General features: G+C 41.9%; 1 protein-coding gene across 1 annotated transcript; it reads left to right on the top strand.

Annotated features, from left to right (window-relative positions):
- The first annotated feature begins 15588 nt into the window (after positions 1-15588).
- LOC119255972 (tetratricopeptide repeat protein 30B) lies at positions 15589-17987 on the top strand. Its single transcript, XM_037523610.2, has one exon. It carries the CDS (start codon positions 15865-15867, stop codon positions 17860-17862), a length of 1998 nt encoding a protein of 665 aa, XP_037379507.1. The 5' UTR covers positions 15589-15864; the 3' UTR covers positions 17863-17987.
- Positions 17988-27871: the final 9884 nt, after the last annotated feature.

The following is a 27871-nucleotide window of genomic DNA, read 5'->3' as shown; positions in this document are numbered from 1 at the left end:
GTTTTCCCCTGCCTGCATTTGTTTTTAGTTTCCAACAAGCTGTGAGTAGTTCAAGGAGAGAAAGGGAGAAACCCCACACATCCAGGCAGCTACTAGAATTAGTTTTCAGATTGCTTTATCTCTTGAGTATTCAAAGCCTCACCATCTGAGCATCAAATACAGTCTAGTCTAAACTGGGCTATGATTTTTTTTTGTGTGTGTTTGGAGTTTATATTAGAAATTAAGATTTACTGCATTTGCAGTCCATTTTTAGCCTTTTTATGAAAAAAAGTGGAGGCAATAGAGACCCACTTGTCCAATGTGTCATTTTAAACACGGTGGGCAAGTGGAGGGTGGCAGCTTTATTTATCACCACATGCTCGCTGGAGTGCTGGTAAATGGAATTGCTTGCTCTGTCAAGCACACAGGGAATAAGCACAGCAGTGAGGCTGAGTTTTTACAGCAACGCTGTGATCTTGAATTATGAAAGGATTAGACAAGGTTTGGGAGAAAGGAGGTTCTGTTGTTTTTCTTCCCTTTTCTTTTCTTTCTTTCTTTCTTTTTTTTAATTTGGGAGCAAGAAAAGGCCTAGAATAAAGACAATAAAAAAAGTCCATGAGATGATATTCATTGAAAAATGGTTTGGGAGATTTCTGATTTATTCCCTCTGGTTATTTGCCAAGTCAGAAATCTTGATGCAAATAATGACTTCTCTCTCCAGAGTAAGGAATTCATTAGTGTTAGACCCATGTCCTGCTGTGGCCCTGAAGCACTTGCTTTCACCAGGAACTTTAAGGGCCACGTACATGACATTCCATTTCTATGAATTTGAGAGTTGAAGCCCATATCTATTAATGGTGGCTTTGGTAAGTGAACTATAGTTTTTGGAGCTACTTCCTTGCAGCTGTTAAAACTGTAAATTCCGACTGATCTGCAAGCTAATAGCATTTGGCTATCGTCATCACTGAAGAAGCTATGATACCATACCATTTCTAGGTGAATCCCTTACCTCTCTCTGCCTACCAAACCTCTAGGGCATGCCCCCAGGTCTCTCTCTCCCTGCTCATCCCATCATCTTCAGGTACCACAGCAAGGCATGTATGTAACAGAGCCATTTGTCCTGGAATCTGATTCAAAGGCCTTAGTGTAATGTGAGGCCCTCTCAAGCTCAATTTACCTCTCCATTCTCACTGGCAGTCACCAAGCTCCTTGAGTAAGTTGTGCTTTCTTATATCTAGGCCTTTGAGAAGGCTGGTCCCTTGAAATAAATCAGAAATAACCATTTCACTCAGCACTGACAGCCATAACAAAGTACTGTGACTGGATGGCTTAAAATACAGAAGTTTATTTTTCAGTTCTGGAAGTTCAGACTCTAAAATCAAGGTGTTAACATGGTCAGGTTTTGGTAAACTCTCTTCCTGATTTGTAAGTGGCTCGGTTCTCACTGTGTCCTCACATGGTAAAGAGTGCTAGATCTCTGTCTCTCTTCCTCTTCTGAAAATAACACTAATCCCATCATGAGGCTCTACCTTCATGATCTCATCTAACTCTAATTATCTCTCATAGACCCCCACTCCAAATACCATCATACTGAGGTTCAGGGCTTCAACTTACGCATTTGGGGGAATACACACATCCAGTCCATAACATCATCTCATCATCAACAGCCAACATCTAGTACTTGGCTTAAGGCTATTTCTGCTGGGAGAGTCTCTTGAAATGCCCAAGACTATGTTCTCTCATTGAACCCCATGTTTATCATGGCACTTGTCATAGTGTATGGCAATACATATACTGGGTGTAAACATACCTATGTCTTTTCCTACCAGGCTAAACTGCATGACAGCAGAAACTCTGTGTCATTCCCTGATGGATTCCCTACCACCCAACATAATTCCATGTACAGACATAGAGTAAATATTTTGTAAGCGCCCACTAACTAAATGCACTAGTTAGGTTAAGCTAGTTGTTTCAACCACAAAAATTAAGACATAGAAGTTCATCTCGCATACATGTAATAGACCATTACAGCTGTTCAGCAGTCAGCTTTCCATGGGTTGATTCAGGGACTCTATTTTGTGGCTCCACTATCCCCTAGAGCCATCGAGTCCTATTCCAGTTAGCAGATGAGAATGACAAGATGGAAAAACACATCCATTTCCTAATCATGTCTACCTGGAAACGACACCCTTCACTTCCAATCACATCCCATTGGTAAGAATTGACCTCAACCAATCACAAAGGGAGGAAGACAAGGGGAGCAGGCTGAGAAATATGATCCCTGATAGGCAACTGCTTTCAAGCAACCACTCCTTCCTGTAGAATGAATGAATGAACCAAGGAAGGAAGGAAAGAAATCAAAGATACAGTATAGTGGAAAGAATGGAGAAATGATGGAACCAAGAGAGAAACTATTAAATCACCCAACCCCTGATTTTATAGGAGAAGAGGTCCAAAGCGGGAGAATGGGCTCCAAATCATACAACTAATTACTATTTGGATTCAGGTGACCTTCATTCTTGCCCTAGTTTATTGAAGGGAAAAGTCATTTCCCCGCCTCCACCTTTCTAAACCTCAGTTTTGACATCTTCAAAATGACAGTTTTGTGTTAAATACTCTCTACAATCCAGTCTAGCATGGTTGGGCTGAAGGAGTCACAATTAAGATTTTGAGGTTTGTCCGGAGAATGGTACAGTTCAGGGGCCTGAGATCACACCTGACAACCAACTGAGAAGTAAAAGTGAGCTCCAGCAATCCGTTATTTTATTGGCACCTCTTTTGACCAAAAATCATCCTTCATCGAAATTAACCACCCTGTGAGGGTGTTTAGAATCAGGCAGACAGATGCTGTCCATCTACCTTTATTCACCCAGAGTTGGCAACTGAGGTCAATCTGTACAGCCTGAATACCTGTGTCACTCCTTGGACAAACCTTATACCACCAGGCAGTGAGAACAAGAGTAAGACTGTTTCTCATTTATTTGAGATGACAATTTGACATCTGATGGTATTCTAATTAACACTGACCCTATTCTTTTCAAACAGTTCTAATCATGCACATCATGCTAATCAGCTGTGCTCAAATTTTAAAACAAGTTGATAAAGAAGATAAAAAGTATGCTGAGTAGCATGCTGACTTTGCTAGGAGTTTATTTTAGGAAATTGAAAAAAAAATTGAATGATAGAAGTTCTCAAAACGAACTTTAAGATAAACTTAGTTATTTTTCAGAAATTACTGAGAAATTTCAAATGGTTTTTGGCCCTATTACTTTTAATTATGACTTTTCATATTCTCACCAGCAAAATGACTTATTCTTCAATCCTCAAGTGCAATCGGTGAGAATATATCCTAGAACTCTTATAAGCTTTTATTATTTTCAAAGAGATCCTTGTATTTTCTCATGAGAAAATGATAAGGATCCCAATATTCTGAAAGTTGTGTATCCCCATGCATAAGACTCAAATATGACCCTAATCTTTCTTTTCCAATTCTCAAACTCCAAGTTCTTTCATTGTGAGATGCTGTTGAGACTTGTGAGCCTTACTCTCTTGTCCTGTACCCCCCCTATTCCCTCTCCCGGGGAAGAATGTCTACTTCCTGAGGGTGGCAAAAGGATGTTATGGATATGACACCTCTTTGTAAGTTATGGGAAAAACACACCTGAGGTTCCATTTGGCAAGGGAGGCCTCCTTATTTGCCCCCAATCTCCCCACTCCCATTGCCATTTCCCACAATTTACTTTCCACCCCAAATCTGGAGCACCAGTCTATGAAGAAAAGGGGGAAACACAAGCGGTCTAAGAAGTCTTAATTCCTCTTCGTGGAATAAAGCGACTTGTTCCTCTGGCTTTTGACCTCCAGGGGTTGGATTAGATGATTTTCCACATGGTTTATTGTGAAAGGTTTTATTGCACATTCACCTCACAGATCCCCCAACAATTTAATTGCCATAAAAATAGCTAACATATGTGGCAGGTTTTTAAAATGTCCATCCACCAAACGGATTTGCTTCTCATGTGGCCACCCAGAGCTGGCAGCTTTCCTCCACACACCATGCTAAGGGTCTAAGTGAGAGGGTCAGAGGCAACCTGATGAGCTGTCATGAATGTGGCTCCTACAAGAGGGGAGACAGACTCTCTGTATCTATGACCTCAAAGGCTTGGTTGCCATTTTTCTTTTTCTATATATGTTGGCAGGAGTTTGGTTTGTTTGATTTTTTTTCCTCCAGGGGTGAGTTTTTAAAGATACTTCTCTGTGTACTATAAAGAGTTTGTAGGGCCTCCCCTGGTGGTGCAGCGGTTGAGCGCTGGGCTGCGAGGCTGCCCGCAGCCTCTGCAGCGCCAATTCAATCCCCGGCCCCCGGCAAGGGTCCCACATGGCGCGACAGACCTCTCCTGTCTCACCTGCTGCTCCCATCAGCAGTGGTGTTTCGTCAGTCTGCCTGTTCTGTTCCCCCTCTGTCTTTGGTGGATCCACTCACCCTTCCACACATCTGGCCTGTACCCCGTTTCTTGTATGGACAAATAAATAAAATCTTAAAAAAAAAAAAAGAAAAGACACATTTCCCCCAGGTAAATTTGGCAATCAGCTCCTAAAAGGATGTTTCCCTTTCTTTTGCTGTTATTAAAGAGGTAAGAATTTGGAAAATCAAAAATGCCAAAATGCCAAGTTGAAGAGTGAAAGGTCCCCACATGGTCCTCTGGATTAATTTTAAATCACTATGGAGAAAGGGACCAGAAGTGATGGGACTGCCCAACAGAGACTACATTGGGCCTGGATGGATCCAAGAGCCAGGTGACAAAGCAAGGCTCTAAGGGGCCAGAAGGAGGGCTCCCCACCTCCCATGACTTATTTCTGGAGCATAGGAAATCTTGCTGGTACCCAGGCGCATATATGGGTATTCTGCTGTTTGGCAGTATCCTCTTTAGTCTAGGTTGTGGACAGCTGGAGGGGGAGCCTCCTCTGAAGGACAGGGGAGTGCTTTAAGCAGGCTGGTTCATAGACTCTTATGAGGCTGGGTCCACAGCACTATCTAGGGAACACTCTTAATAACTGACAAAAGACAGGTCAAGGAGGAAAACACCAGGTTAGTAGGTTTATGGAGGAAGCATTAATTATTGGGCTATTGGAAAAGTCATGATGCATTTTTTCTCATGATTTTCCCGACAACCCAGTATTTCTCTGCCATTTGCCATTTCTCCTCTTTCATTCTGATTCTATTATTAAAGTTTTTTTCTCTTCTTTTCTTTGTTAGACTAGCTAGAGTCATCAAATTTATCTTCTCAAAGAATCAACTGTTGTTAGCTTCATTGATCTTTTGGATAGTCTTTAAAAAAAAAACCCATTTATTTATGATTTATGCATATGAGAGCTGGGGGTATAGGCCAGAGGTGTGTGTGTGGGGGGTGGGGATGAGAAGATTCACCAGAGACAGAGTAGGGAGCAAAACAGGCAGATCAACTGAAATACACTGCTGAGGGGAGCAGGGGGCGAGATGGGAGAGGTCTGCTGTGCCAAGGTGAGCTCCTTGGCCAGGGTTCAAACTTATGTTGCAGTGGCTGGTGATAGATTGATAGCACTCTATCTTTAAGCCCTGTACCACCAGGGAGGCCCTTTTGGATAATCTTTTTTAGTTACCATTTGCTTGTAGGATTATCTTTAATTTTGTGTTTTTGTTAGCAAAACTGGATTCCTGTAAACAACAGAAAATTGGACTTTGCTTTGAAATCTATTCATATATTCTACGCCTTTGAACTGGTGAATTCAGGCCATATACAGTTAAGATGATTGTTGAGACATAAGAGCTCATCACTTTTTGAGCCAGCTCGTAGTTCGTGCCTGATCAGCCCATTCCACAATCCAGGCACCAAATCTATGGGCCTCTCTAGACTGCCTGCTGCTGGAGGAGCCACAGTGCTGGAGCTGGCCCCATGGGGCCTCATGCTCCTTTCTGCAGTCCTGAATCAGGGGCTACAAGCCTTGGGGTGGCATGGTGGGGGAATCACTGCTGCCTGCCCATCACTGCTGGCCTCCACCTGCAGCCTGAGTCCCAGTGGGGCCACTGGCGGCGGGTGATAAAATGCCTGCCACCCACTGCTGCTTGTGTTGCCCACAAGCAACTTCAAGAGTCTGGCGCCAGAGTCCCATGGTGGGGGTGTCTCCAGTTTCACTTGGACTAAATATCTAATATAGGTCGTTCGCCAGCCTCAACTTCTAGGTGCAATGCTGAGCATAGATTGCACTTGAGACAGGGTCATAAGCTATGAGTTGATCTCTTTGCTTTTGCAATACAGAGCCTCACCCGGGGGCGCTCCTGTTTTAAGATCCAGATGCTTAAATTCTGGTCAGTGAAAGCATTCAGTTTTCTGTTTGGGCCCCAAGCGGGGGTGAGGCATTTATTTTAAATATCACAGCCTTCAGCTACAAATAACAGCCTCTTCTATGAGGAGGCACACGTGATCTGACCTAACTCTCCCCTACAGTTAGGGTTCCAGGGTCTCCCCGGGTGGCACAGTGGTTGAGCGCTGGGCTGCGAAGCTGCCAGCAGCCTCTGCAGTGCTGGTTCAAACCCCGGACACCGGCGAGGGTCCCACATGGCGCGTAGACCTCTCCTGCTGCCCGCTGCTCCCCTCAGCAGTGTATTTCATTGGTCTGCCTGTTCTGTTCCCCGCTCTGGCTCTGGTGAATTCTCTCACCCTCCCGTGCTTCTGACTGTACCCAGTGCTTATATAAATAAATAAATAAATAAATAAATAAATAAATAAATCTTAAAAAAAAAAACCAACACAGTTAGAGTTCCAGCCGTTATATATTGGGAGCAGCAGGCTCAAGCCAGTAATCATCACTCTATACCCCTACTTCTATAGTTTTCCATCAGCACACCCCCTATCCTCCACACAAATTCTGTGCACCCCCTTATCCAGAGCAGTGATGGGCTTCCAAAGTCCCTAAAGTAGGTATGTGACTCCTAAGTCAACAACTGTGGGGTGCTCTGTAAAGTAGCCCCCACTCCCTTGGAGTTGTAGAGTCCCACAATCGCTTCAAAGAGAGTTCAGTGATGGTTTTTCCTACCCTATCCTGTTGCTCCTGATACAAACTGTAGTTGTCCATTTATCTTTCAGGATTACTGACTTTGCTCTGCTGCAATTTAGTTGTGAATACATGGAGGAGGCAAGCACTGTGTATTCACTCTCTCATCTTGCCAGATTCCAATCTGAACTGTGTCTTGAAGGTTCTGGATTCTCCACAAGCATAGTGTCTTATTCAGAGTAAGTGTCCACTCATTTGTTAAATGAACAAAAGCCTATTATTTAATTCAGTACTTTAATTTCTCAGAGGAAAGGTTTATTGAAGACACTAATTTATGCCCAGTAATTGTTCATCTCTCTACATTCTGGAGCTTATTAGGTATTCAGAAATACGATATCTGAGATGTCAGGAGTACATGTACTCCTGGGTGACATAATTTTGGCCCAACTTGTTTAAGACTAAAATACTGTAACAAGACTCTCAAGGACTCTAAGCCCCATTTATGTAGTAACAGCAGTTAAAATGTATTAAGTACCTACCATGGGCCAGATGCCTTGTACTATCTTTAACAAACAAATTATTTTGGTCACTGTTTACCAACAAGGGACCTATGATTCAGTGAGGTTAAAAATATTTTCCATGACTTCATTGCTGGTGATGGCAGAACAGGAATTTTATTTCAGATAGTTTTATATGGAACTAGTCTCTTTCCAATATGTTATGCCAATTGGAGATAAACATGGCTTGATCAATTTTTTTATTTCTTTGTTCTTTTGCTTTTCTACATCCTTTATAGTTAGAAGGCAAGGTCTTTTAGGTTTAATTTACCAAGGCCAGAGAAGGACAAAACTATCTATAAAGGCTAAAAAGGCAGAGAAAAGACAAAACTTCGTCTATAGCATAAAGATTCAGAGGTTTAAAAAAAAAAAAACAACACTTGATGTGCCTCTAAAATAAAATAAAATGTTATTAAATTCTTCACCCACCTGAGATAGAAAGTCTGCAGGAAAGAGAAGCCCCTGGGGATTCTATTTTTACAAGGATCTCCTGGGAGAAATAGTAAAGTACACTTAAAACTTAATGAGGTCCTCAGAGCAGAACCCTCAGCAAAGTGAGGTGAAGTGCCTTGAAATCTTTGGAAGGGCGGCTGGAAGAGATGATGGGAAGTCATTTAGGAGACCTCTTGCAGAACAAGGAGTGAGACAGTGGTGACAGAAATCAGAATGGAGAGAGGAGAAGTTGGGAAGAAGCATACATTGTTGAGATAGTTAAGTGACAGAATTGTCAGCACTTGATTCACTGCATGTGGAAAGTGCAGGAGCAGGAGGCTTGGAAAACAGGCTTAGTTTCTGAGTTGGCCTTAGTCCTCCAGCACAGGTCCTGGAAGAAAGCTCCATAATTCAGAGAAAGCCTTAAAAATCAGTACAGTACTTTTCAGACAACTGGATGCCGGCCATAAAAGCTATCACGGATGACTCTCGGATGGCAAGACATTAATACATTAACACTTTTTAAAAAAAAAGATTTATTTATTTATGCATATAAGAACTGGGGTACAGGCCAGAGATGCGGGGGGTGAGTGGATTCACCAGAGACAGAGTGGGGAACAGAACAGGCAGATTGACTGAAGCACACTGCAGAGGGGAGCAGCAGGCGAGTCAGGAGAGGTCGGCTTCGCCATGTGGGTTGCTCCTTGGCTGGCCGGGGATAGAACTCATGCTGCAGAGGCTACGGATTGCCTCATAGTGCGGTGCTTAAACATTTGCTCCACCAGGGAAGCCCCATTAACATATTTTTAAGCCAGAAAATGTATTCAGAAGCTGATGGTATCTTTTTTTTAGGAATATCATCTTCTGATCATGGACTTTAAAATATGCCTGCCCATCCAATTTATTATTTTCATGTCACATTGTAGAAATGAAAGAGAGAATGAATAACTGATGGTTACAGTGCTGTCAAGTGCCAGAGCATGAAATGGACACATGCAGGCTAGCCCCAGAGCCTGCCTTTGTGTGCTCTCTCCTTACTGTGATTTACAATGCATTTTTGACTTGTTTTAAAAAGTACTAAGCATATATCCCATTAAAATTATAGTTAGTATTCTGTTTCCACCTGACAAAACACACACGCACAGATTGTGTTTAAAATACATCTTGCTGGGCCTCCCTGGTGGTGTAGCGGTTGAGCGCTGGGTTGCGAAGCTGCCCGCAGCCTCTGCAGCGCCGGTTCAATCCCCGGCCGCCGGGCAAGGGTCCCACATGGCGTGTAGACCTCTCCTGCTGCCGGCTGCTCCCCTCAGCAGTGTACTTCGTCAGTCTCCCTGTTCTGTTCTCCGCTCTGGCTCTGGTGAATTCTCTCATCCTCCCACGCTTCTGACTGTACCCAGTGCTTGTATAAATAAATAAATAAATCTTTTTAAAAAATAAATAAAAATAAAATACATCTTGCTATAATCTAAGAGATCACTTCATTGGGTCAAATATATCTTACATTTTTTATACTTTGAGAAATACACACATTACCGGTCTGGATCTTAATAACAGATTTCTATGGTGATTTCACATTTCTAGTAGATAAAGAGGATCAGGGTCACACACGCACACACACAAAACAACAGAAAGAAGCATCAACAGAATATATTCAGCTATGAAAGGTATTAGTCTTGGAAGAAAGAAGTGAAACCATGAGTCATTTTTGCTTTTAGAGATGAGAGCAATGAAGAGATTTGGGAAACAGCCTCCTCCGTGTGCTCTACAGCACACTCTGACTCCAGGGAATGGGTTTTTCACTGGCAGTACATGCAAATGTGTCTTCTCTACTGATTCCTTTTTATAAACCATAACGTTATGTGTCCTGCTGAATAAATTAATAACACTATAAACCTCAAAGTAGAAAATATTTGATCAAGATATATTCAAAAAGGAAATATATTACTATAGAAAATATTAATAGAGCTGGAACTACCAGAGGAAAAAGATTCAGCTCTCAATGAGGTTAAATTTCTCAAAATCTGAGCATAAATATTCCCAAGTGTTATTTGACGTACAGTCTTTTCCAAAAGCTTTATAAGATTGAACAGATGCTCCTGAAGGTCAGTGAACAACATTATAAATTTGTACTAACTTATTCTTTTTTTCCTTGTTTATAGGGGGAAGGGGTGAAGAAAAAAGAGAGCCGAAGTGGGGTCAGTACTATCGTCATCATGGAGGCACAGGGTCAAAAGTATCAGGCTAAGCTCCAGAGGAAGCAAAGAAACTGAACCTCTCCAACTACCAATCCTGCAGAAACAGCCTGGAATGAATGGGAGACAGAAATAACTTGGAAACGGTTTTGCAGAAGGTCTCCCTCTATCAAGGAAGCTGTTTAACCACAGCTGCGGTTGAAATACTCATAAGTAAGCAATGTTTGCCAAAAAGAAGTGCTGATTTTTACTAGATAAATAAGAAAATCATTTACAATTAGTTTTAAAGAGTATGCTAAATTGAATATACATGATATTTAATCATCTCATATTTTGGCAGCAGGAAACAAGCATGTTAAGAAGTCAAAATCATGTTTTTAACTCCTATACATGTTGCCTGAATGGAATTCTTCTACATGGTAAACATGCCTCCGCCAATGCAGTACAATCACCCAAGTCCAACGCCATTTTCTCAAAGCCTATTTCCTTTCAATAAGGCAATAAATCACTTTATTGCAAACAAAAAATGCTTCCTTATTGCTAGCAATGGTATGATACACTTACTTTTTGACATATGCTCCAGCTTTTCAAGATTTGGAAACACAGTGATCATCTATGACATTTTATAATATTCCACTCTGTTTACTGTTTTCCAGAATTCCTATCATTAATTAAAGGGACTTCTTCCACCACCATCCCTCCCCCCAAAATTATTCCCCAACTGCCTATCACAGACTAATAAAAGTCGGTCTATCACAGCAGCAGTGATGGTCATGCCAATTTCACAGAGTGATTTGTGCACTCATTTCATTTTGAAAATGACCCTGCCCTCCATCTGTCTAAGCCGAATGTCCTGCCTTTTTCAAGCCAGGCCTTGGAGCAGCAGCACATGAAATAAGGAGGAAGACACAAAATGGCCTCCCTCCTGCCACTTCAGCTGCCACACTCACAAAGGGGTATCCATGCAAAAAGCGGAACCTCAACTGATCCCTGTAGGGATCAGAGAATTTTGGGGAGAGCAGAAAGTCCTTCTGTTTTCCATACATTGCCAAGAAGCCATTTGAAGGTGAATGCTTGCATGATGGAAATATAACGCTGAACAACAGAGACAGGCTGAAGATATAAAAGGCAATTTCCCATTTCCATGTTCTGTCATCCTGACTTAATGGCAACACACCAAGGTAACAGCTCAATATATAAGGATTTAAAATACATAAGGATTTTAAAATATTGAGCCTTAGGGATAACTGTAATTTTCAAAACACAAGTGTTAATGAGGTAGGCATAAGGAAAAAGACACTTTAGACCTTGATTTTGGAGTAGCACTAGCCCAGTATTCCTGAAACCACATACCTTCTTGGGTCAAAGACCAGAAAGGGCTGCAGCTGGACGATGGGTTGGAAGAAGTCTCGAAACAGGGTCATACTGAGTCTTCGTCAGCTGCATTCTCTGGGGATCTTAGGTTGTCCAGAGTCCCACTCAAACCTCTGAAATGGATGCAATTTGTTCCTTTTTGGTATTCATGCAGCACAAGGCACTTTGTCCAGTACCTTTGGCAAACTTCTCAGAAGAGAGAAGCATGTATGAATATATAAAGGCAATCCTTTGATAGTATAGTATTCATACACTTTATTGAAATTTCTTTGTGGCTATAATAGGTGCGTAGGAACTACACCACCTCCCACTTCATTACTTCCTAACATCTACTCACAGCTGCAACTCAGGTCAGGTAATTCAAATTCAACTGTTCAAAGTTGTTTGTTTTATGAGAAAATAACAGCAACAACAAAACCCCAAGACACCAATCTTCAAACTTGGCCCAATGGGATGATCTAAAGTTTGAATTAACTTATCAGTTAACGTTTCCTAATGAATTTAGCTTTGGGATATCATGATTCAGTAATCACTAAGATATAGTGAATAGTCTAATAGAATTAAACAGTGTATCTCTGACTATACAAGCAGTGTGTAACTGACATATAGAAAAGATGTATGGGCAGCAATACTATTGAGGAGGTAGATAAAGGATTTGCATTGATGTTGTTAAATGATATAACAAAAACATGCTTTTAATCTGGAATATCATGGAAAACAGTGAAAGATAACTCACAAACCAGCAGGCCACCAGCAGAAGTGTAGTACATGTCAGATATTCATAAATTATAGTGAAAATTGCACATTTACCACTACCTCAATGGAATGAGTCAGTTTTGTCCATTACTAGGTGGTCAGCAACCCTAATACTTGACTGGAAAATTGTATTAATTAATTAATTATTAATTTCCCACAAATTCTACAGTCTCCAGGTTAGTCTAAACTACAGGTATTTTTTTTTAATTACTGACCAAATAAACTTTTACAGGATAATTAAGTCCAGTTTTTTCAAAAAAATTCTGACAAAATTAGATGCAAGGTAGTAACATTTGGCACCTACAGCATCTATTCATAAATGCGACAGAGGAACAAAAGAAAATCCTGAATGGTTTTTTGTGCAGTCCTGTGCATCTCCATAGAGATTGTTATGCTAAGACTGACCAAAAAAAGTTAAGTGTGGACAACTGTAAAGGGCAGGAAAGGAAACAGTGCAGGTTTTCTGATCCCATGCAGACCGGGTAAAGGAGGAGTCAGAGTCCTCAGTCGTTTTGCAGGTTTTTTATTGGGGTTCAGCGGGTATGTGGCAGGCAGGGGGGCTGGGAGGCCGGCAGTCCTCCCAGCCCCCAGCAAATCTTCACTCTATCTGGGCTCTCTGGCATTCTCTGCTTCTGCTCCTTTGCTTCTCTCATCGGCTTTTCTCAGCTTCTGGCGTCCCCGTGACACCGCCCTTAAAAGCACAGTCTTAGCTCAGCTGAATCCCATCTACCTATGCCCACACCCCATTCCAAGTGCCCACCATCAGGCATGCATTCAGGACAAGGATCCGTCATCTATCCTGATGGTGGAAGGGCAGAAAAGCCTGATATTTTCTTTACCCTACAGTCCACCCACTCAGGGTTTTCTGCCATACAGTCTATACATATATATATACAATTTTCTAAGCAAACAAACAATGCAGCCATGGCCCACAAAAGCAAATACATCAAATATAACAAAATACAATATAACAAAATACAACAGAACACAAATAAATCCAGGCAGGACACCAACCTAGTGCAAAAGACGATTATTGGTACCAGCAGATGAGCCACCAAATCTGCTGCCGAAGGCACTGCTCATACGAGGGAGGGGAATCACTCACGACATCTACTATAACACACCAGGAGCCGTCAGACTTCCTGGCCTTCTCTGGCTGTAGTCTCGGCTACAAGGCACACACAGCATCCACCCCCAGGATGCACTAGCTCTGGGACTGGCAATTCTATTCTGTTGGGGGTAATCGCCAACCCTCAGGGTTTCTGTCTGCAGTCGCTCCAACACTCGCCTTCACAGCCACCCATGTGACTCGCAGACCCCTGCACTCAGGCCAATCCACTGCACAAGCACATGGGTTGGGGATCCAAACTCTGCATTTGGCTTGGGCTCCACCCCAAGCCACGTTCCCCACCCGTCCCCCAAGGACGGGTTCCTCAGCTCCTCACCCTCACTCAAGAATGAGCAGGGCATCACCCACAGGTGATTTTACGAGACTCACAGGTCTTCAGCATACTCAGGCTGCTTAACAGCCACTCAGGGCTTCTCAACTTAGCATCAGCACCAGCTTTTGCCTTCTCAGTTGGCTTTTCTCCTCCGCCTGGCTGCTGGGCATGCACAGGCTGCTTTTGGCCTTCTAGGCCCACTGGCCACCCCCATATTCCCATCTCCTGGGGTTTACAAACAAAACTGTTCCACCCCCAGGGTCCCAAAACATATCAACCTGCAAGGTCCTCCGCCTTCTGGCGGGATTGTCAGTCCAAGTTCAATTGTCAGTCCATCAGTCCAAGTCTCTTGGCATCTCCCTGAATCAGCACTGGCGAGCTCCAAATCTTGGTCCTCTCTTTGCCGATGATTCTTGCTGCCTCAGGGGTCGTTGGCTGATCCTTTCAGGTGTCTTTGGTTGGTTCTCTCGGGCCTCTCCTTCTCCTCCTCTGGGCAAGGTCTTATCCCATAGATCCTGGACATTGTCCATCTCCTGGGTTGCTATGATGCCTCCGGCGTCATCACAGGCAGTCTTTTACTCCGTAGTCCCTCCAGCTCTTCGGAGGGCTCCATACCCGTCTGCATGGATCATCTTGCCGACTTACGCCAACTGTAAAGGGCAGAAAAGGAAACAGTGCAGGTTTTCTGATCCCATGCAGACCGGGTAAAGGAGGAGTCAGAGTCCTCAGTCATTTTGCAGGTTTTTTATTGGGGTTCAGCGGGTACGTGGCAGGCAGGGGGTTGGGGGGGGGGACTGCCGGCCTCCCAGCCCCCAGCAAATCTTCACTCTATCTGGGCTCTCTGGCGTTCTCTGCTTCTGCTTCTTTGCTTCTCTCATCGGCTTCTTTCTCAGCTTCTGGCGTCCCCGTGACGCCGCCCTTAAAAAGCACAGTCTTAGCTCAGCTGAATCTCATCTACCTATGCCCACACCCTACTCCAGGTGTCCGCCATCAGGCATGCATTCGGGACTGCAGATCCATCATCTATCCTGATGGCGGGAGGGCAGAAAAGCCTGACATTTTCTTTACCCTACAACAACTAAAAAAAATTTAGCCAATATAAAACCACTTTTCATCAGTCTAGTGTCATTCAGCTTGACAAGCAGTTAGGCATGTCTCTCTCACTGTCACATACCTACATCACAAACTAAGTTAACAGTTACAAGAGTAACCATGTGTACTAAAAGGAACACTTTGGGTCTTTGCGTATTTTTTTCTTCTCTATTGGAAAAGATGAGATTTCTCCAATGCTTCCAGCTGGAGTGAAATTTGAAGTATCAAGACAGTGTGTAGGGCCAAGTTTAAATGCTATAGTGTGCTAGGAATATTTGTTATGGGAAAGGAAGTCGACGGATGGGTGGAAATAAATCATCTCATCAGCACCAGCTAAGATCCACAAGTACTCTTTCCTGCTATCAACCCCTGGAAACAAAATAAAGCCTCCTGGTCACTGTTACTCTGCTCTTAGAAAGTTTGCCTTCAGGGCGGCCTCCCAAACGGAATCTACTCTAATTTCAGAAGAACGCCTTTTCCATTCCTACTTCTTTCACTACTACAACACACTGAACGCACATTACTTGCATGCATTACAAAAGGCAAAAAACCGAAAGGAACTTCAGACCTCAAACCTTCCTCTGCGCCAAAGCCAATGTGGCACAACAGACAGGTAACAAACCCCCTTATATATGTTCAGGCAGGAAGGCAGCGCCGACTTGCAGAAAAGACTACGTTTCCCACAATGCATGCGGCCACGTCCGCAGCGGTGACGACATTGGCGCAATGTCTGCCGAGAAGCAGAGTTTCCGAATCGGAACTGAGCGGCGGCTTTTCCTGTTCCCTGTTTAACGCCGCGCCTCAGCTTCACCGTTTGGAATTTTGGTGGGCCAGACCCCGGATATGGTAGTCACACGGTGATTTCTTTCCAATTTTGACCTAAACCTACCGCTGCAAAGAAACTTTTGGATATCGCACCCACCCCCACCAGCCCAAAACATTCTTTGTAGTCTTCCGTTTCCGGTTGGCTTGTTGCCGTGGTAACTGGGACGCACACCCGCCCTGGCGGTTATGGCGGGGCTGGGCGGCGCGCAGATCCCCGATGGGGAGTACACGGCCGTCGTGTACCGGCTCATCCGGGATGCCCGCTACGCAGAGGCGGTGCAGCTGCTGGGCGGAGAGCTCCAGCGGAGCCCGAGGAGCCGCGCCGGCCTGTCGCTGCTGGGCTACTGCTACTACCGTCTGCAGGAGTTCGCGCTGGCGGCCGAGTGCTACGAGCAGCTGGGCCAGCTGCACCCCGAGCTGGAGCAGTACCGCCTGTACCAGGCCCAGGCGCTCTACAAAGCCGGCCTTTATCCGGAGGCCACCCGGGTCGCCTTCCTCCTCCTGGACAACCCTGCCTATCACAACCGAGTGCTTCGACTCCAAGCCGCTATCAAGTACAGTGAGGGTGATCTGCCCGGGGCCAGAAGCCTGGTGGAGCAGCTGCTGAGTGGGGAAGGGACAGAAGGCAGTGGGGGCGAGAACGAGCCTGATGGCCAGGTCAACCTGGGCTGTTTACTCTACAAGGAGGGACAGTATGAAGCCGCGTCTTCCAAGTTCTCTGCGGCTCTGCAGTCCTCAGGCTACCGGCCTGACCTCTCCTACAACCTGGCGTTGGCCTATTACAGCAGCCGCCACTATGCCCCAGCCCTGAAGCATATCGCCGACATTATTGAGCGTGGTATCCGCCAGCACCCAGAGCTAGGTGTGGGCATGACCACTGAAGGCATTGATGTTCGCAGTGTGGGCAACACCTTAGTCCTTCACCAGACTGCTCTGGTGGAAGCCTTCAACCTCAAGGCGGCCATTGAATACCAACTGAGAAACTATGAGGCTGCACAGGAAGCTCTCACTGACATGCCACCTAGGGCAGAGGAAGAGTTAGATCCTGTGACCCTGCACAACCAGGCGCTAATGAACATGGATGCCAGGCCTACAGAAGGTTTTGAAAAGCTACAGTTTTTGCTCCAACAGAACCCTTTTCCCCCAGAGACCTTTGGCAACCTGCTGCTGCTCTACTGTAAGTATGAGTATTTTGATCTGGCAGCAGATGTCCTGGCAGAAAATGCCCACTTGACTTATAAGTTCCTCACACCCTATCTCTATGACTTCTTGGATGCCATGATCACATGTCAGACAGCTCCTGAAGAGGCTTTCATTAAGCTTGATGGGCTCGCGGGGATCCTGACTGAACAACTCAGAAAAATCACCATACAAGTACAGGAAGCAAGACACAATAGAGATGATGAAGCTGTCAAAAAAGCAGTGAATGAATATGATGACACCCTTGAGAAGTATATCCCCGTGTTGATGGCCCAGGCAAAAATCTACTGGAACCTTGAAAATTACCCGATGGTAGAAAAGATCTTCCGCAAATCTGTGGAGTTCTGTAATGACCACGATATTTGGAAGCTGAATGTGGCTCATGTTCTGTTCATGCAGGAGAACAAATACAAAGAAGCCATAGGTTTTTATGAGCCCATAGTCAAGAAGCATTATGACAACATCCTGCATGTCAGTGCTATTGTATTGGCTAACCTCTGCGTTTCATATATTATGACAAGTCAGAATGAAGAAGCTGAGGAGTTGATGAGGAAGATTGAAAAGGAGGAGGAGCAGCTCTCCTATGATGAACCGGATAGGAAAATCTACCACCTGTGCATTGTGAATTTGGTCATAGGGACACTTTATTGTGCCAAAGGGAACTATGACTTTGGTATTTCCCGGGTAATCAAAAGCTTAGAACCTTATAATAAAAAACTGGGAACCGATACCTGGTATTATGCCAAACGATGCTTCCTGTCCTTACTGGAAAACATGTCAAAACACACGATCATGCTGCGTGACAGCGTTATTGAAGAATGTATCCAATTTCTAGAACATTGTGAATTTTATGGCAGGAATATACCTGCCATTATTGAACAACCCCTGGAAGAAGAAAGAATACATATTGGGAAGAATACAGTCACCTATGAATCCAGACAGTTAAGAGCCTTGATTTATGAGATTATAGGGTGGAATTTATAGTAATGTCTGATAATGACTTTTATAGTTGTTTTAGATCTAGATTTTGTATCCTGTTTTATCTGCATTTAGCATCTTTACATTTGTTCCATGTTGAACTTTTTGACACTTAAAAATTATAAAAATAATTGCTTAACATTGTTTTTTAAAATCTTTACCAAGTTAAATAAGAACTTTGACATTAATTTATAAAAATTCGAAAGAAAACATATTTAAAAACTGTTTCTACTAGAACTTGTAGTGCCTGTCTTTCTCCTGTGTTGTAGTTGTGCTTCCTTGTACCCTCCAGGTTCCCTTGCACATGATTACATTACCCAGGGACATGACACTACAAAGCCCAGCATTCGGTAGCTACAGATTTCTAGGCTTTTAATAATATCTTCAGGGATTGTGTGCTCTATTATCACAACTTACCCTCATCATCTGTAATGCACACATTTTACTTAAGAGTTTACGTTTCAATAGGGTTTTTCACTATAGATGTAATCCTTTATGTAATTGAAATTTCTTAGGTTATAAATGTTTGCTTTTTTTTTTAATGTGCAAAATTTACAGGAAAATACTGTGCCTGCAACATAATTATGGTGCTATGGTATAGAGAGAATAAAAAGTTGCCCAAGAACAATTTTACATGGTTTTCTCTTGTTCCATTGTTAATAATTTGAATACATGAATTGGATATATATTGTTTATCATAATACCTCTGCTCTCCTTTATCTATTAGCAGTGGCTAGTAGCACAGGGATCCTGAGAACTGATTCGTATGTGTGTTTGCAGCTTAGGATGTTAATGCTGAAGGTGTTTCCATCTTGTAACCTTTCGGATGAAGAAAAGTCTGCTATACTCTTCCATAACCCCACCAAACTTCTCTCCTTTCACCCCCATCCTAGATGAAAAGGTGAATTCTGAAACCTTCTCTGACAGATCATAATGCTAGTTTCATGCCCACAGTTCTCCCAGTGGGAGCCCATACATTCTACTCAAGCATTTTATTTCTGGGGTACAAAGCCTTTACTGTTTGTTTCTAAATCCTCCTTTCATAAATGCAACTGTCAACCCCGTGTTGACATGGCTTACAAAAAACCTGAAGTATTAGATTTGAATTATATGAAATTAATAATTTTGAAAGTTTTTGATTAATAGTCATTTCTTATGGTTTAGCCTAGTAGCTTTCTACTGAAACATAGTGAAACCCTGCCATAATGGAGTTCCTTTTTCCTTCAAAGAGAAGGCACTTAGCCACAGGTACCCAGAAGCAGTATGCACAGCATAAATCCTTTGTAGTATGACTTGGTTGCTCAAAATCTGTTACATCTGAGAAAATTTGACTTCTTATAAAATGCAATGGCTTTGAATTTATAGCATTTTTAACCTTAAGTATATGAGCTGGTGCCATTTACCACTGATGTTTACATCCATATTTGGAAAACAATAATTGTTTAATGACCTCTTCATTGCATCCCATAGCATAACTGTATATCTGAGAAATGTTCTTTAACAACTTTTGTATTAAAAGTGTTTCAACTTCTTTGTGCAGTAGCTCTGTGCCCCTCTCAAACCTCAGAGCCCCTTAAGATTTGGAAAGTAAGTGAACTGATCTTATTTTCAATAGTTAAAATACTGATTTTTTCCTGCACATTTCCTCTAAACTTTCTTCCCCCAAAAACAAAAATAAAAAGCACAAAGTGTAAGTAATGTTAACCACCCCAAAGCAAATGTTTTCCAGATTCCCTTTTGCAAATAGCCCGGCCTTTATTCAGTCACACTTGATTTACCCAGGTGCTGTGTGTTTGTGGTTTGCATGTATGTGTAATTTAGCTTTTCAGAACATTAAAAGCTTTTCAGAACAGTTTTTAACCCCTTGCCACTGGGCAGTTGGGATTTCCTAGTTAGTAATGCATCAGGAAATTCTAACTACTACCACCAAATAAAGGAATGAGGGCCAATCATGGCATTTGGCTCCTTCAGTCAGCTCTCCAGAGAGGCACCCATTCGGAATGACAGATTGCTGACTGGCAACAGCAGGAACTCAGGAACCACGCCAACACTTGGCCAGGTTTGGGAGCGCTGGAGGCAACTGGCAAGGGGGAGGGCAATCCTAACTCCCCAGCATGTATTGTCTTTTATTTTTAGGATATACTTCTTTTAAACTTACCTTCAGAGTACTCTGTTCTGCTTATTGGTATTAACAGGTAATTAATTGACTTTACAATGACTTCATATTTTGCCATTCGAGTGAAGGCTTTCATTGCTAATGTTCCAATGAAAAGTTTGGTTCTATGCTCCTAGAACATTCTGCATTAAGTGCTAAAAGCCTCTCCCCCTTTTTTTTTTACTAGAAAAGATTTCCCTATATTGCTAAAGCTTTTGTTCCTTGAAAATTTTTTGATGCTATCTACATAGTGCATTTCAAAGGGATAAGATGTTAAATCCAGTATTTCATGATTTTTAGTCAAAACCCCTTGTCCATGGGTTCAAAATATGTCGCTCTTTCCATTTCCTCAGACATGAACAAGAACTTGATCTCTTTGCAGAACTCTTGAGGAGAAAGGATGCCCTGAACAAACTCCACAAATAGGTTTTATGGATCCCACCCCTACCCCAGACCAAAGGACTACAAATCCCATAATATCATCACCGAAGGGAGGATTGCTGGGAACTGAGGGTGGAGGTAAGCAGCCAGGTTTGGTGTAATCAGACATGTGGGCCTTGAGAGTCTCTTGGCTCTTAGCTTTTCGTTGGTTCCCAGCATGCCATTGGGATTCCAGCTCAGTGGAACTGTTAAGATGCATTCATCAATTTATCAATTTGTAACAGGGTGGTCCCCAGGAAAGGGGGAGGTTCCCTGCCCCACCCAAGGGAGGGTGGAGCTGAGCAGGAAGAGAAGAAGCTGCAGGAAGAGACTGAGGAAGGAAGGAAGCAGGATGGAGCCAGGAGACCTGGAGGAGGTGCATGGAGCCTAGAGACACGTGAAGAAACTGTGCTTGTCTTTTGGTCGTGGACGGGGTGACACAGATGTGGGTGAGACCCGTGGGGAGGTGACCATGGCAGCTTTTATCTGGATGTTGATTTTGCTCTTTTCCTTCCGGGCTTGTCCAGTTGTTTGTGACCCTTTTCTGTGGGTCCCCACTGGAAGATGTTTTAGACTTGTGGCAGGCTTTGGGGCCTTGCTTTGGGCCGACCCCATATGGATGGAGTTTTACCCACGAGGGGACGGGTAACTTTGGGTGCTTCATTTAGAAACTAGACTCTTTGCCTTACCTGTATTGTTTTCTAGTTTTTATTAAAGTTCCTTCCCATTAAAGTGTCATATGTTTTGTGTTGATGCGGCGGATGGCAGAACCCATTTAGAATAGGCAGGTTTGCGGGGCTTGGGCTGCCCCTCTCCCTGTCCTATAACAGATTTATCTCCCTCTCTTTCTCCCTTTTTCATTTCCCCTTCTTTTGTAAATAAACCCCTTATTAACCCTTTTGTCTGTGCCTACAGTTGAGTCTTATTATATAATTAGTCCCTTTAAAGCGCACGGGTGAGGATCCAGTCAGGCAACCCATTTCATGTCGGGGTTGCCCTGTAACAGAAAGACCAAGCAGACTTCTTTGATCAGTGACATGACACACTTGCCAAAGGATTCACATTCCTCACTGACAGCCCCTCTGAACTTGGCCTCAGCTGCGGCATGGACATTCACATTAATGCCGCTTGTGAGGTCAAATGTACAATGCTACCTCTGCCCCAATCATGAGGAGACAAATGGGAATTGAGAAAACTGGGGATAGAAGCAGGTCGTAGGGCAATGAGACAGTTGTAATCATAGGTGACACCCCATCCCAGAGACACGATATAGGACCTACAGTCATGGCCTCCTCAAAGGAGGACCTCATGGAATAATGCATACAGAATTGTCAGTGATAGGTTTGGCCTAAGGTTAAAGCAATTTGTTTCCAGAGGGTGATGGGATAGATTCCCCAAACAAATAAGCTTACTAGGAAATGTGAGATAAGTAGGGCAAATGGTTGGAGGGGGAGCTTTTGGGGAAGTAACATTCTGATTACCTATAATCCTTGCTTGCACTCACTTCCACACTGGCAAAACAGTTCACAATGCTGGAAGTCTCAGATAAATAATATGACTATCTCAATTACCTAAATTTAAAAGGATAACTACACCAAAGAAAAACTTTCCATTTCAGGTGAACATCAGCATTTTCAAATACAATTGTTTGCATTTTTCTTAAAGACTTAAATCTTTTTCTTAATGACTGGGTGATGAGGAAATACTGGAAAGGTGCTTTCTTGAGGTTTTTCTCTGCCACACTGAGTTTTCTAAGCAGTTGGTTTGCAGCTCATTATTCCCCATTCATTAACTGTCCCTTTCTGTTGACCTACCACTGGGAATAAAAGTGACAATCGGGTTTTTCGCTGTGTCTCTTACTGGGTTATGCTCTTAGCAGTAAAACAGCACATTTTGTGATTGATAATTTCTTATCAACTCTGGGAACATGGTTAATAATTTCTTATTAACTCTGGGAACATGGTCGTGCAACCACATAGTCACCATAACTGTAACCACCAGAGTCTAAACTTTAACTTTCATTCTAGCACCTAAGATAAATACAGTTTTTGAATACCCCAATGTAGCTCAAATCCCTTAACAGCAGCCTTAATTTTTAAATTAGCAGTTTTAAGGAAGTGGGACTTTCCCAAAAATCTAGATAGTCTCTAGGTTACAAAACATTTCTTTAAACAGCTCTCTTAATTTCCAGTTTCTCTATGAGAAGAATTAAAACTTACAGAAACAGGTTATACTCACATTTTTTAGTTCAGCTCAAAGGAATACAACATTAAAGTTATAAAAATGCAAATCTATTTTCAAATACAGCACTTTTAAGAGTTTCATATTAAACTCATAGCAGGACACTGAGGAGTAAACATTTACACAGCAGGACACAACTGAGAAAAAGGCTTCCTGATACTTCCCTGGCTTGTATTATGAAGACAACAGCTTCCACTCCATAGTTAGGCGGAGACTCCTTTTCCTTACTTATGCCCTTCCGTGGAGGGCAACAACAAATAAGCAGAGATTCTGTACGTGTCATAGTCACCCAGCACAAGCAGATTAGAACAGCGATGGGGCCAACATGGAAGCACTGGCTGTAGTCTGATCTGGCTCCATATCCCTGAAATGCCACTTCCTCGTACTAACAGTGGGAATTAACCTGGCTAAAGCTCAGTTATTTCAAGTAGGGAATGACTGCTGGAGAAAACTGGTGTGCACACAAGATTTCTGCATTACAACTCTTCCCACCATGAACTCCAACTTTTTTCAGTTGCTTCACGGGTTTACAGAGACAAATTTCAACGCTAACGATGGCACAATGTAGTAGAAAGGACCTGACAGAACTATGCAAACATGAATTTCAGAGCTTGTCCGTCAGTCAATACTAGGCCCAATCAACAGAACATACGGGAGAGGCAGCAGAAAACCAGCTAGGGAGTATATTGAAATAAAGGAGAAGGCCTGAGGCCAAAAAGAAGCAAATGTGAATGGGATGGAGCAAGACCTCTTTTGTTTTTCTGAAAGGATAGCACAGGAAGTGGGAGCAGCAAGCTTTATCAAAGCAATTCAAGCTGGCAATTGATAAAGTTAAATAAAGGTAACTACATGTTGATAAAGTTAATTAAACGTAACTACATGTTTAATGTTTGGCAGGTATAAAACTAATTCACTGAAGTCTATTTGTGGACAAAATGTAAAAATATGATGACAATAGCCTGTCACATGGAAATGCAGCTACCTGAACCCTGGATCTTCTTTCATGGATGTGTTATCTGGCAGTGTGTACTATAGATATCTGCCAACTTTTGGATGAGTATCTAGAAAGTGTGTCTCTCAATTCAACTGATGACCCAAAGGTGGATGAGGCAAAGAATATTCTGGGTAAGAGTCAAGATTATAAAATTCTGAATATTTGGAAATCTAGTAAAACATTTATCTTAGTAAAGGCAAGCTAAAAAAAAAAATCGACCACCAGGGAGATGTGGCCAAAATTGTACATGCAGAAAAGACACGCTTTGTTGAATTCAAGTTCAGTATGAGGTGACAGTGCAATGCCCATCAAAAAATGCATTTTAGTGACAAAAAGGGAATTGGTACTACTCTGGAATGTTTAGGGCCAGAAACCTCACATTAAGAACAATGGACACACATGGAGCAAGATTTGGACGGTGAAAGGTCTAGAACTGATATTGCAAAGGTTAACTGAAGAAGGTCTATCTCAGTATCTGAAGAGGTGTCCTTCAACACAGCAGCTGCTCAATTCTTTATGATGACAGAAGACAGAGCTACACGAATAGGAGATTTCAATCTTATTAATAAACAAAAACCTTTTCAGAAGTTGGGAAAAGCTTCCTAGAAAGGTAATACATTCATTTCCATTTGGTCAGAGCAAATGTTAGGAAGATGGGTAATCTGTGACCTGGAGGGGGTGGGGTGTTTTGAGGGTGGGGGTGTTAGACTACAGTTATGTTTGGGAAGATGATTTTTAAGGTTCATTATTCGAGCTGCTATCAGTCAGGTAGAAAATTGTTTTAACTAAGTAATATAATACCTAAAATCTGAGGGTGGTTATTACTGAAATGTATCAATGGGTAGATTCAATAGGTCTGATCCTCAGCCATTTCAGAGCCCAGAAAGCTATAACCTCTCCAGAGTGGGAGCCACAGGTAGGGACAGAATCAGTGTCTATACACACAGACTTCACTACTAGAGAGGCTACTGGTGGGTATAAATAGTATTCTATTCATTCTCTGAAGACAGACTGATACTGCCAACAAAAGTTAAATGGAATGGACATGAAATAAGCAATAACTCTGTAACAATGACTGGTTTTGGTATTGTTTTATTTTTTTTTTTCCCAGCACATCTTAAAAATCACACATGGGCATTTGCTTATAGAACAGTACAGTCTAGGAAAAGCAATAAAAGAATTTAAACATACATTGAAAGCACAATATACACACTATGGTTTGAGCCCTTGTAGAAAAACAGTATGGCTCAGTCTGAATTGACAAAGTTACGCGGGAATCTCTCAGGAATTTTCCTTCTCACTACATATCCACTTTTAGACTATAAATGTAAAGAGAAGAACTGTTTGCACGCATTAGTTACAGCAGTATAATGGCTTACATACAAGTGCTTACCCACATGTAGTTCCCAAAATATTACTACAGTACTGGCAGGAGTATGTACTGCCTTGGAGGAAGACTCGGGATAAGATATTATTCAAGTCAAGTTGTATCAGAGCCAAAGTATTTCACAGGCTTAGCAAAAGAGGACAAAAATTAAGAAATATAACCTACACATATTTCTCATAAGATTTATCATTGTCCAGAAACAGAAATATTCATTATTCTGAAGGCACCATCACACAAAAAAGGATTGACAAACATTGGGAATAGGCCCCTACCCCACCCCCACCCCGGCTCTGCTCCTCAAGGAGCTGTATGAGCAAACATCCAAAAGCAAGTAGTGGGTGTCTCAGGGACAGAGTGAATACACCACATCCACTAAGTCACACCTAGGACTACTAAGTTGGGACAGTAGGAATGAAATGTAAGAATGAAAATACATATAATTCTATCGTTTGAATAGATGTGAGAATGCAGAGCTACCATACAACTAATTATGATAGAATATGTGATCCAAACCAACACTGTGGGAAAGATTATTAGTGTTTCTACATACAACTACTTAATTCCTGACATGTTCTTGAAGAGGAATAGCCTTGAACTGCTAAACCACCTGTCTTTGAAGACTTATCCTCTCCCACTCACTTTAAATAATGGCTATTTCATGGAAAAAAAATCCCAACAAGGCACTGTGAGCTTTCGGGGATATTCTTTAAGTAGCTCAAAAAATAATTATTTATAGAAACTGTATACCAGTACAAGCATTTCATGTTTTTTTAGATATGTGAACAAGATTAAGGGTTAAACATGTTTTACAGGATGCTCATGTGTTCATGAAAAAACTGCCAATAATAAGATGCCTTAAGCACGTGTACATGCTGCTTTGAAATCCACACTAAAACATTTTTTTCTTTCTCTCTTACAATCAGAAGTTCAGAATCTCTGAAAAATGTTCTTAATGACAATGTACTATTTTTCTTTCTCAGGGGAAAGAAAAAAAGCTTATCTCCTTTGTGAACTAGAAAAGAAATCGTTACATGTTCACAGGACTAAATATACTTAATTCTGTGATGGTTCTTTGGCTTGAGTGCTCTATTATCAGTGATCCTTACTCATGTCTGTTAAGGAATTGCTGTGGTTAGAAGAGCACACAAGAGTGCCCATTCTTTGAGGATCGCCCAAGGTTCAAATGAGAATGCTTCAGGTTAACAGAAGACTAAACACCTCCTAGGAATATAACATTGATTTAAAAACTAGAATGATTAAAAACTAGCTAACAATATACTTAGCTATAAATCCAAATGGATTTAGTTATATTTGGGTTGCACTTGATTATGCTACATTAATAAAATTGGAACAATCGACTTTCTATTTTCAACTCAGGAAATATGAAGATGAATAAAGTTGAAAGGAAAACACATGTAAACAGAAGAACTAGTGGCTTCACATTTCCCTTTGAAGAAAAAAAATCTCTTAGACCTAGGTCCACTTAATTTTAAATTTTCTTAAGCTGTTGATGTTACAAAGTCGCTTTTACAGTTAAATTATATACTAAAGACAAACGCTGGCTGCAGGAGCAGAAAGCTGAGTACTTACATCCTTCATATCAGATACTATTATTTCAATAGTTCAAAAAATCTTTTACACTTACTGATTTCAGCATCAATTGTTGCTTCCTTTTCAGGATACTGAAATTAGTAAGAACAGGAGAATATATTGACATGAGGCTCAGTTGCGAACATGAAACTTTTGAGCAAAGCCAAGTTTCCATAATTCAATAAAGCCAAAGGCAATTCTGGATTCTTCAATTCTAAATTGGCACTTGTTAGTTTCAGCTTTTCTCTCACCAAGAGCTAAGCTATAATTAAAATAAAAGTTGCTAATGATTAAGTGGTTCACATAGTTATAAAAGTTGACCTTAATTCCTATCTTGGTGTTTCTTAAAATATAGATATGCTTCCCACAGAATTCTATTCTGCTTCAAACACCAGCACAGGCAGTTTGTGAACAGCCAAGGTAACACATTTTTGCTTGGGGCTATAGGGCTTCTCTAAGCTAGGGTTAAGAACATGACAAAAGAAAATCTCTGGAGCCAACATGCAGAAAGGTATTTTCAAAAATGCAAAGTTGGACTTAGTAGTTACTAAGAGAATATTCTGAAAAAAAGGTTTCCGTGCAACCACCTATATCTGGCACAGTATATACACTGATAGATGCTCACCCCTTAATGCTGTTTTCCAAAATATATCAACACAGCTATGCATTCCAGAAGGCTTACAGTTTCTAAAAGTTAAAAATAACTTTTAATAATAGTACTAGAACGTGTAAGCACTTAGGAAGAAAACTGCCAACTCCTCAGAAGAATGAAGAATTTAATCTTCATTCTTTATGGTAAAATGCTGTGCACAATATAAACATGTGGCTTCTGCAAATCTTACTAAACTAAAAAAACTCAAATTACTCAGCATAAGACTAAATTCACTTATGTACTGTAAACTGAACCAAACATTAAGGCAACAGTTTCCCTAAAGGTTATAAAGCCTGTTCATACGGAATCTTTAGTATTCTATGCAGTATCTCACAAGCAGCAAGTTCTTATGCCCACTGAAACCCCAACCCAAATTTGACTTAACCAAATGAAACATTAGAAAGACAAGTCATTGTTATGCATCATTGAAAACCAAAATGGCTAGGAGCTTTTAAAACTTAAATGTATTCAAAATGAGTTCAGGGCCTTATACACACAATGTTTTCTGGACTTTTATGAAACCATTTCAGATATTTCAAAAATCAGAGGCAAGGTTTAAGTGCTTCTGTGCATATT

This window comes from Talpa occidentalis, unplaced genomic scaffold (assembly GCF_014898055.3).
Source record: "Talpa occidentalis isolate TD23 unplaced genomic scaffold, MPIMG_talOcc4v2.1 talOcc4.3, whole genome shotgun sequence".
Classification (NCBI taxonomy): domain Eukaryota; kingdom Metazoa; phylum Chordata; class Mammalia; order Eulipotyphla; family Talpidae; genus Talpa; species Talpa occidentalis.
The sequence above is the reverse complement of the archived record's forward strand: the minus strand, read 5'-3'. Positions and strand labels throughout refer to the sequence as shown.

Excerpts from the sequence above, each read along its gene's own strand:
- LOC119255972 (XM_037523610.2), top strand. The coding sequence starts at position 15,865 with ATGGCGGGGCTGGGCGGCGCGCAGATCCCCGATGGGGAGTACACGGCC.